The sequence below is a fragment of the Protobothrops mucrosquamatus genome, unplaced genomic scaffold (genome assembly GCF_001527695.2).
Source record: "Protobothrops mucrosquamatus isolate PMUCROS unplaced genomic scaffold, P.Mucros_1.0 scaffold_4, whole genome shotgun sequence".
Taxonomy (NCBI): domain Eukaryota; kingdom Metazoa; phylum Chordata; class Lepidosauria; order Squamata; family Viperidae; genus Protobothrops; species Protobothrops mucrosquamatus.
Window position 1 is genome coordinate 66427 of NW_015386080.1, and position 10480 is coordinate 76906.

Below are 10480 nucleotides of genomic sequence, written 5' to 3' on the forward strand. Positions count from 1 at the left end.
GAATGCAAAAGCTAGATAACTTTTTGATCTTTTAGTTGGTCCTAATTTATGCTATGATATAATTCAATATTATGTATATAATATGTTAAATCAGGAGGACGGACATATAACTAGAACACATTCAAGCAGTTTTCTTGGTATGAGTAGTGATTTGTCATTGTCCTCCTCCAATGTTTTTTCAACTTCTCAATCTAGCCTATAGTTCTTAGATTTCAGATTATCAAACAAAAGCAAAGATGAAGATTTAGTCAAGACTGAATAAGTGTTTAACCTCCATGAACATGCATGCACATGCACACACACGCGTGCACGCATGCACACACACACACACAGACACAAGCATAGGGTGAAGATCTGATTCAAATTTGACATCCAGATTATAATTAGAGATCTGAAGATAGCAAGATTTACTTTGGAGCATTTGAGTTTAAAGATGTAATTCATAAATACATCAACCATATCTATTGTGGAAAAGCATCAACATGTCCACAGCTGCTTCATGTAACCTGTAGCTTTCTGATTGTTTGGGTTTACATTATATAACGTTTTGCTTTGTCTTTATTTTTTTTGAAACAAATAAGACATAACAAATCATGATTTGTTGACTGAGATATTGGCTGGGTTTAAACAACAACCTAAAGTTAGGACTTAGCACAAATGACACAGAACACTAAAACAAAAGGAAGTCAAGTGCTTCATGACTTAAAGGGATTAATGAAACCAGCCAATGAATAGTTAATTTCAGAAGAAACATGAATATTATTGTTGACTGTAAGACTTGCTATGTGATTCCTGGTTTAGAGGCAACAGGGTAGAAAAATAATTAGGTTTCATTATAGCTAATTATAAGTTGAATGGCTTTTTTGAGACAGCCTTCTGCAGCATTCAAGGACACTCTGATTGAAGGCCTTTAGTAGGTTGTTTTTTCGTATTCTTAGTAGCATTATTAAAGTAAATGATGTGAGTGGCTGAGGGGAAGAGAAGGTTTCCTTTTCTTATGCATGCAGTAAAAAGAATATGGCTCTATTTAATCATATCCATGTGCACTTTATCTATAATGAAAGCTGTGCATTTAGCCTCTTGTCAACCCAGTTCACCTTTCTGTGTTTGGCATTTATCTTAGTTACTAGACACAAAGGAAAAATCAAAGACTGAATTGTTTTGTCCCCAAATTAGATAGGAGACGAAATAAATACATTGCACAGAGGTGCTGCTTTTTACAGATATATTTTTGCAGCTGAAGTATCAAATGAGACCATGCTTATGCTTTCACATTTCTCTACCTGCCTCATACTCTTAATGAGAAGTACATTCTTTCAGGAAGTTTCTTTCAGTTGCTTTCAAGAAGTCAGAGACTGACTTCCTTTTTGGTGTGTGCTTTTCTTTGTTTAGTGCTTCCTTTCATAACAGCTTTGTGTTTCAAAACCAAGCAAAGTCTCTGTGTGCTCCTGAAGCTGGTTATCACTGGGCTCCTACCATTATTGTGACTATTGAACAAACCAGGAATGACTTAATTTAGTGTCCACTATAAATCAAAGAGCCTAACAGTGCTTTATTTTCAAACCAAGAATATAAATAAAGATTGGTTTGTACATCCTGACGTAACTGAGAATGACAAGGAAATATTCCTAATGCAGGTAATTCCTTAAAGAAATAATTCCTATTGCTGAAGGACTAAAATCATGGACAACTCTTTGATCTTATAGTTCTCCAAAGTTGACTTGAACCAAAGAACTGTCCTGTGTAAAATAGGTTCTCTTAAAAAAGAGACCTTAATGGATGTCATTTAGAGCAATATTCAGTAATTGCAGCACTACCACTGAGAAAGCCAACTGAGATTCCTACTCATAGGCAGGAATTCCAACTCACAGACAAGCAGAAAGCAGAATTTCCAAGACCAATCATAAATGACCTGCAGCTTTTACAGGAAACCATATATCTCTTTACAGATTTAAGGGAGACCATGTATCATCTGACAGTGGTTTTGTTTTGGCTTATATGAATGTTTTTGACTTTCCCAGGTCAGGTGTTTCTACAGATTAAAGATGTACTAGAAGAAGCATACAAAATCTACTGTTACCATCATGATGATGCTCATCTTCTTCTGGAATTCTATGAAAAGGATGAGGAATTGAAACAATGTATAAAAGATTGTCTACAATCCTTGAAGTAAGATTTAAAAAAAAAACATTTTCAAAGCATATGTGAGAGTAAATTATGTGAGAGTTGGAGGGGGATTATATTTTCAACAGTTTGCTTTATTAAGAGTCTTTCCTTTAGGGACTGTTTTTTCAAGAAGTTACTTGATTAGATTTATCTAATGCTCTTGGCTCCTTTTGCATGGCTTCAAAGAATTAAAAGTGTTAGCAAAAATATAATATTACTTTTTATTTTTAATTATTATTATAAGGATAAAAAACTAATACAAACTAAAAAAACAAAAGAATAAAAATAAAACATAAAGTGCAGAAAAGAAAAATAGAAAATAGTAAAGAAAAAGAAAAGATAAAGAAATGACTTACCCTTTTTCACAAGTATAAACCATTTCAATAACTTAGCACTTTCTCATAAAATACAACAAATAATCTCTTCTTCTCGTATCCCATATCTTATCTCTAAACAATCCTTAAAGCTTCATTGTTTCAGTACTGATCAGCAAAAGTCCATTAAGGATTATCAGAGATAACAAGATGTTTATTTAATCTTAGTCAAATACATCAACTTTATATACACCCAACCATTGGTTGAGCAAGATGCGTATTCCCTTGTCTCTCAGAGCAATAAAGCTGCCAAAGACCACTGTCTTGCAGTTTCCTTGCAAGGAGCAACTCTAAGGAGAACTTGTGGGTGATTTCAGGTATTCTCCTTGTCCAGAGAGGAATTACAAAGAGCCACTCCATTTGCCAGTTCTTCATTCCATTGCAGTCATTGGTTCCACTTTTAGCGGAGCTTCCTTTAATTCACCATTTCTTCCTCAGAAGTGCAAAAATGGAATATTAAGAATAGGCTTCCTTATTATTCATGCAATAAGGCCCAAGAATTCATATGTTTAAGTACTAAACCCCAGTTCTGTTTACTGCAGTTGTGAGAATTCCAGCAATTGAATGGAAGCACATGGGTATCAGCCTGTTCCAGATTTTGGAATGTTTGGAAGGGTTCATACAAGACAGTGAAGTGAAGCCACAGGGGTGGGTGCTTTGCTTGACTCTTAGAAGCAAGTGGAATGTATTGCTTCATGAAGTAGATTGGAAGTGAATAATTCATTGAAGAATCAATAAAGTGAAACACACTTAGAAAATTGCACAACTAATACTCCAGTTGTTCTTCAACAAAGCAATACTTGAAAGTTATTTATTTATTAATATTTATTTATTTATTTGTTAAATGTCTCATCCTTTCTCAGGTCCAGACAAATAGACCCCTCTCCTTATTTTATCCCCAAACATTACAATATAATGTCAAACTGTGATGAATCTAAAACTGAAGGGAAGATTCAAAAGTCCCATTGCGCCAGAAGGGATATGTAATATTGAAAAAGTTACTGCCTTATTGTAGCAATACTAAATCAAGATATAGTTTGGTTTAAGCACTTAAGGTCTGCAATACGGCTTCTGAATTCTTCATGGATCCTTTTGGTTTTATTTTTAACAATAAATACTTTATTCTTTTATATATTCTTTTATTCATCTTAACAATAAAAGCAGTGGGTGGCTCCAGCCTGTGTTTTGTTAGGATGTGTGTTTATCTGCCAAGAAAAAAATACAAAGGTAAGCTGAGGTGACAGAATGCATCTGGGAGACTAAAGATGTACTTGTGTGTCATGGAAAACAATTTCAACAGTTCTGGAAAATTGGTATGTTATGATTGGTTAGATTCTCTATGGTAGCCATTTCATTAGATGCCTGTGACAGTTCTCAAAATACTTAACGCTCACTGGCTCAAAAAAAAAAAAATCAGAGATACCCGATCAGCCTACTAATATTCTCTTTTCTTAAGAGACTGCTGATGATTTTGTATTTCTTTTTCTTTTTGCAGAAAGATATATGAAGAAGGGTAAGTTATACATTTATTTAGATGTATTACAGTTTTGGCATTCTCATCCAAATTCCTCATTTATGTCCATTTCTATTATTTTATCTTCAGCTTTGAGATCAGCTAGGTGGATATAGAATGCCCAATTTGCTCAAAATCATCTGGTAAGCTTCATGGTTGAAAGAAAATTAGATCTAGTTTCCCTGATCTAAATTTGAGACTTTTCTATCTTTGTTTGAAAAAAATAGAAAACAAAGAATTACATAAAGCAAGTCAACTAAATGTTTAATCCTGGAACGTCACTCTGTACTGAAAATAGATATGGTTCTTAGAAAATACTTTTTTGTTAAGCATAAGTTCAGCAACGCAAAATAGTCAACGTTTTACAATATAGAAAAGTGTAGGGTACATGAATCAATAAGACTTAATTTCCCCATGTTGGATTAAATGGGTTTGGTTTTTTTTAAAGAAAAATGCCCTCCCCCCATGTTGTGGATTTTGTAGCTTCTTAGATTTGCTGTTGCTGGTCCCAAAACTGGTTTTTTTTTGCCCCTGTCCAGCGAAGGAAAACACACATACTTCAGAAGTTTTCCATTTGTTCTGAGTTATTGAAGGCACATTTCCCAAATAGGAGCAATTTATATATTTACAGGAAGCCTTCGACTTACAGTCATTCATTTAGTAATCTTTGGAAGTTACTATGTCACTGAAAAAAAGTGATTTACAACCAGGCCTCACATCTAAGTCTATTAGAATATCCCCATAGTCATGTAATTAAATTTCAGACTCTTGGCAATAGTGTGTTTTTATGATGGTTACAGAATCCTAGGGTTATATGTTTGCCATTTTGACCTTCCCAGCCAGCTTCTGACAAGCAAAATCAATGAGGGAAGCCAGATTTATTTAATGATTATGTGATTCACTTAAAAACTCCAGTGATTCTCTTAACTGTAGCAAAAAAAGATTGTAAAATTGGACACAACTCAGTTAACAACTGCCTTGTTTAGCAACAGAAATTTTAGTCCTAACAGTTGTCATAAATTGAGGACTACCTATAGAATACTCTAGCACTGGTCTGCATCTGGGATGGCTAGTTGTGAAACCTATTTATATGTATAATAAGATCTGGATGTTATGTACATAAATCTGTGAATATATTATTATATTCCATTTTGGGGGGAAATCAATAAAGTAAAAAAATATTGAGAAAACCATAGACAGCCAAGAAAACAAACAAATGGATTGTCAAACAAATCAATTCAGAGTTCTCATTGCAGGCACAAGTGAACAGGTCAAATTATCCTACTTTGGACACATTATGCAAAGACCCAGCTCACTGGAAAAGGCTGTAATGGTGGTAAAGGTGGAAGAAAAGAAGATTATGGCCAGAAGCAGGGTGGATGGACTTAGAATGGTATAATAGAATAACAGAGTTGGAAGTCTTGGAAGTCTTCTAGTCCAACCCCCTGCTCAAGCAGGAGACCACATACAATTTCAGACAAATGGTTGTCCAGTCGCTTCTTAAAAACCTCCAGGGATGGAGCACTGAAGCAACTTCTAAAAGCAAGCTGTTCTACTGATTAATTATTCTAAGTGTCAGGAAATTGCTCCTTATTTCTAGGTTGGTTGTCTTGATTAGTTTCCATCCATTGCTTCTTGTTCTGCCTTCAGATGCTTTAGAGAATAGATTGGCTCCCCTTTCTTCGTGGCAGCCCCTAAGATACTGGAACATTGCTATCATGTCATCCCGATCCCTCTTTTCATTAAACTAAACTAAACATTAAATTGAGCAGGTTAGGGGCAATTCATTCAGAAAACCTACAGTATCTATATGGTGAGGAGTATCACATACAGTAGTCAATTGAGGACTAAGAATAGCGATAGCAATAGCACTTAGACTTATATACCACTTCACGATGCTTTACAGCCCCCCCAAGTGATTTACAGAGTCAGAATATTGCCCCCCAAAAACTAGGTCCTCACTTTATGGACCTCAGAACCTTGAGCCGGTGAGAATCAAATTGTCAAACTGCTGGCAGCTGGCAGTCAGCAGAAATAGCCTGCAGTACTGCATTCTGACCACTGAGCCACCATGACTTGATAGAACATAATCAAGCAAAAAACTCTTATTCAGTTAAAAAGATAAACAAGAAAGAAGGAGATCAGAAACATAACCTAATCTTAATCCAACATTCATACAGTATATGAAAGGGCTAGATGGAGTCAACTTGCTCACTCTCATACTCTGGAAATACAAAAGAGCCTACTTTCTCACATCTTCATGCCCCCTCAAAATCCTTCCTTCATAGTGTTAAACATCCATCGGGCCATGCTATCCATGGAGCTCTACATGGAGCTCTACCTCTAAGGGTATTAGTAGCCTGAAGATAAAGAAAATTGCCTTCAGGTCTTTAGCAAATGGATAGTGAAGACTTGCTGTCCACATTCTCCTCCTGGCTGCTATAAGAGTGATGGGGAATGATGATGATAGGAGTGCTGATGTCAAAGATAGTAGGGGAATAGCTGCTACATTTCCAGTGACTTCCTCTCTTTCGCAGTCATTTTGTTGCCTTCTGCTCATGGTCTCCACATCCAATGCTGGTTTAAACAAGATTTATTTAATAAAGTGCAATTTGTTGGCTTCATACAACATACAAAAGCCAAAAAAATAAATAAAGCATGTTCTGGCTTAACAGCTTCTGTAAAGCCAGCCTTTTGTTGGTTGTTGAATGATTGGATGTGTATAGTTTTGAACTCTAAATACAGCATCCATATAATTAATGTTACCCAATTCAACCTAAACATTATTGGTGCAGTATCTCTGGTCATGAATGGAACTTGTTTGTGACCTGCCATAATATATACAGGTATGCTTGTCCTATAACAAAACACAGGCACAGTTTCAACAGCTGACCTACCCTTCCTTGGCCAATGAAAATTTCTTAATTAGAAAGATTTTTGTGATCCTGAGTTGGCATAATAAAGCTCTTGTTTCAAACAAATGTAGTTAAGGTTGTGCTTATTTAAAAAACATCAAAAACAAAAAAGAGAGATCTTGCCTAGGTGTACCAATAGCAGATGTGAATTAAATTACTTGTGCTGAATTTCTGCAAATTAATGTGCCTTTATCATTGTCAAAGTCTATACCAAAAGCTCTGAGTTGCACAGATTATAAATTGGTCAATAATTCATTAGCTTTCAAAATACAATATATGGATGGGGCTGTTTGGACTAGATATAGGGGATTCGTGTAACCTCCAAGCATCCAGACACAATAACAGGCTCTGGGTTTTTTTTTTGAATCCTAATGAGCCTTTTGGCATGTGGATTTCTGCACATCTGTCTACTAGATGTTTCAGCTCCACAATAACCCTTTTCTCTAAGCTCTATCCAGAGCCCTTAACTCATAGCAAAGACATGTTGGTGATTAGCAGAATAATAGCTCTATGACATCCTATGAATAATTTTGAGAGTCATTTAGGCAGGCACACACATATACAGCTACAAAGAAATGAGAATCCTTCTGTGTAAATCTTTTGCATTTTAGTTTAAACAGAGAAACAGAGTTCTCTATACTATGAAGTAGGAGCTCCCCCAAGCTGTCAAATCTAGCTTGAATAACTCTGTTCAAACAACTGAGTTCATGGCAGAAATTAATTTCCTTATTCTGTAGCATGGGTCCTTTTGTTTGTTTGCTTGTTTTCAAAAAGTAAGGTCCCCTTCAAGTTGAGCTTGAATTCTGATGAATTCATAGACATGTACTGTAGTTCATGGAGTTTTCCTGGAGATAATATAGAAGTGGTTTGCCACTAACATCTGAGATTTAGTATGGTTTGCAGCCATAGTATTTAGGAAATGACCCTGCCAAGATAAGATGTGTACCTGGGAAAAATAATAGCAATTCCAACTTTAAACAGTAAAGTCACTGAGTCAACGGGGAAGGGCAACAATCTAATCTAATCTAATCTAATCTAATCTAATCTAATCTAATCTAATCTAATCTAATCTAATCTAATCTTGGGTTGCTGGATAGAGTTCAGTAATCAAACTCCCTCAGGAGAAAAACTCAGATTGCAAAAGATGTAGTAACCTGCCCATTTCTTGTACCATAATGACAGTCTGATTTATAGTAAGAAAACAAGCAAGGCTTCCCAAGTCATGAAAAAAACATATCTGCAACTGTTAAATGAATTTACTTTGCCAATAGAAAGAAAGTCAAAATCTGATTGTACTAGTTATAGTAGATTAATTGCAACTGAAGTTTTATTTCCAGTCTGATACAGTGAAGTTTTGTGGTAGTATACAGTAAATGGTAAAAGGCCCTGATTGGTAAAACGCAGTCTCTGATCACTGTAATGGAAGCATTCCCTAAACTCTGCATAATCACCACAAATGCTATTAAATCTAGGGTCGAAATTAGCTCAGGAATAGCCTTTTAAACCAGTTAAACCATTCCAAAAAGTAATGTTTTTATAAATAGACAATATCTCTTGTCATTTGCAGCTGTATTTAAGCAATCTGCGTATCTACAGCTAAGGTAACTATCATTCATTGAATTAAGCAAATACTGTGAGCTTCCACTTTAAGCTAGCAGGTGGGATGGCTCTGGTTAAAGAATCTGAGCTTGTCAGCTGGAAAGCTGACAGCCTGGGTTTGAGACCCAAACACCACCCAATAGGGTGAGCTCCTGTTATTTGCCCCAGCTTCTGTTCACCTAGTAGTACAAAGACATGCAAATGTGAGTAGATAAATAGGTACCACTTTGGTGGGAAGGTAACAGCATTCCATGCACCTCAGCATATAGTCATGCTAGGCACATGACCACCAAAGTATCTTTGGAAAACGCTGCTTCCTTCACTAAGAAACAGAGATGAGCACTGCCTTTTAGAGTCAGACATGACTGGAGAAGGGAAATCTTTACCTTTAGCCAGAAAGCTGGCTTTGTATACTATACTGAACTAAACTGTGGTACTTAGTTTGTGGTTTGGTGTGCTATGACAGCACAGTCATTGAAAAGTAGGTGACTCAGAATTACAACAGAAGGGAATTAGATTTTTGTTCCCGCTAAGATTCATGACATAAAACAATGGAAGATATTGATCATTTGGCATATTAAACAACAAAGATGCTAATGCAATTGCAGAAATAGGCGTATCAAACATTCATGCTAACATTTCCCCACTACTAAGTGTATCACAGTAAGAATTACGGTTAGCGTGGGGTTATTGTGAAAGCAACTTATTACAAGGAAATACAATCTTCTTCTTCCCTATTTTGCAAGAATTCTCTTTTGTACTTAACATGGCTTACTTTAAATTCTAGGGGAAAACCAAATCTACTAGACATGGGATCTCTGATGATCAAACCAATACAACGTGTAATGAAGTATCCTTTGTTATTATGTGAGCTCTTGAATGCAACTCCCAGGTCTCACCCTGACCACAAAGCACTTCAGGATGCCTTGGTTGCTATGAAAGATATGAACATGAATATAAATGAACTTAAAAGGAGAAAAGATATAGGTAAGAAAAAGTCAGTAATATGGGATATCTGTAAGGACTGGCTTGTATGAACTTTCCAGAAAAATGAAATGACCATTAAAGAAACTAAGATGCTGGACCATATTGATTTCTTCCTGAATGGAATGAAATTTGGAGCTTGCATACATGGCAAGCAGCAGCAAGCAGCTTTGTTTTAAATATAAGTACTTATGGAATGAGTATCATTCTCCTCCTTTCCATTCTTGTGAACTTTCAATCTATTTGATTGGCCACTGTGAAATACAGAATATTAGATCAAATAAATCTTTGACTGAATCTACTAGGACTTTTCTTTTGGCTAAAGCTTAGTTAGATATACAACTAAAATGTCTTTCCTGTGATGGCTGTTCATTCCACATTAACTTGAGCTCATCTAAAGACCTGACTTCATTATTTATTTACAAATTAAGCCATGGATTGATTTATGACAAATATGGGCAATGCATTTGGAATTACAGACAGTGGACCTGTTCCTGTGGGATTCTTATTTTATGGGACCTTTAATTTTAGGAAAGTGATTCTGTCGGTTTAATATCTGTCTGATTTCAGAATGATTGTTCTGTATAGGGAAAGTTTGCCAAACACATTTGCAGATGTAATACTAACTACTACAGGAAAGATTGTTGTAATAGAAATATTAAGTTCACATGATAGGAACCCAAATTCAAGCTACAATAATTCTGCTTAGCATGAAGTTTTAAAATTTAATATAATTCATTTGGCTTGTACAAAGCATTCCTGAAAGAAATGTGAATGCATCAACATTAGCTTATTAGGCCCAAAATGTGTAGTGAGACATAAGACCAAGATTCAGAGGCCTTTTTAAATGTTATACAAAAGTCCTAAGCTGCTTAACTATTGAACAAATTAAAATTGGCTGGTTTCATACATGGTGTCCAGTCATATAT

The 10480-nt window shown here is 35.6% G+C and overlaps 2 protein-coding genes across 2 annotated transcripts in view; both read left to right on the top strand.

Annotated features, from left to right (window-relative positions):
• Positions 1–2375, top strand: part of LOC107302907 (rho guanine nucleotide exchange factor 38) — a 16702-nt gene extending 14327 nt beyond the window's left edge. Inside the window, exon 4 of the mRNA XM_015832107.1 lies at positions 2022–2375. Within this exon, the coding sequence (XP_015687593.1) occupies positions 2022–2173 (152 nt within the window). The 3' untranslated portion in view covers positions 2174–2375. The remainder of the gene's footprint in view (positions 1–2021) is intronic.
• A 4128-nt stretch (positions 2376–6503) lies between these two features.
• Positions 6504–10480, top strand: part of LOC107302411 (rho guanine nucleotide exchange factor 38-like) — an 18800-nt gene continuing 14823 nt past the window's right edge. Inside the window, exons 1-2 of the mRNA XM_015831551.1 lie at positions 6504–6569; positions 9314–9554. Coding sequence (XP_015687037.1) covers positions 6504–6569; positions 9314–9554 — 307 coding nt within the window. The remainder of the gene's footprint in view (positions 6570–9313; positions 9555–10480) is intronic.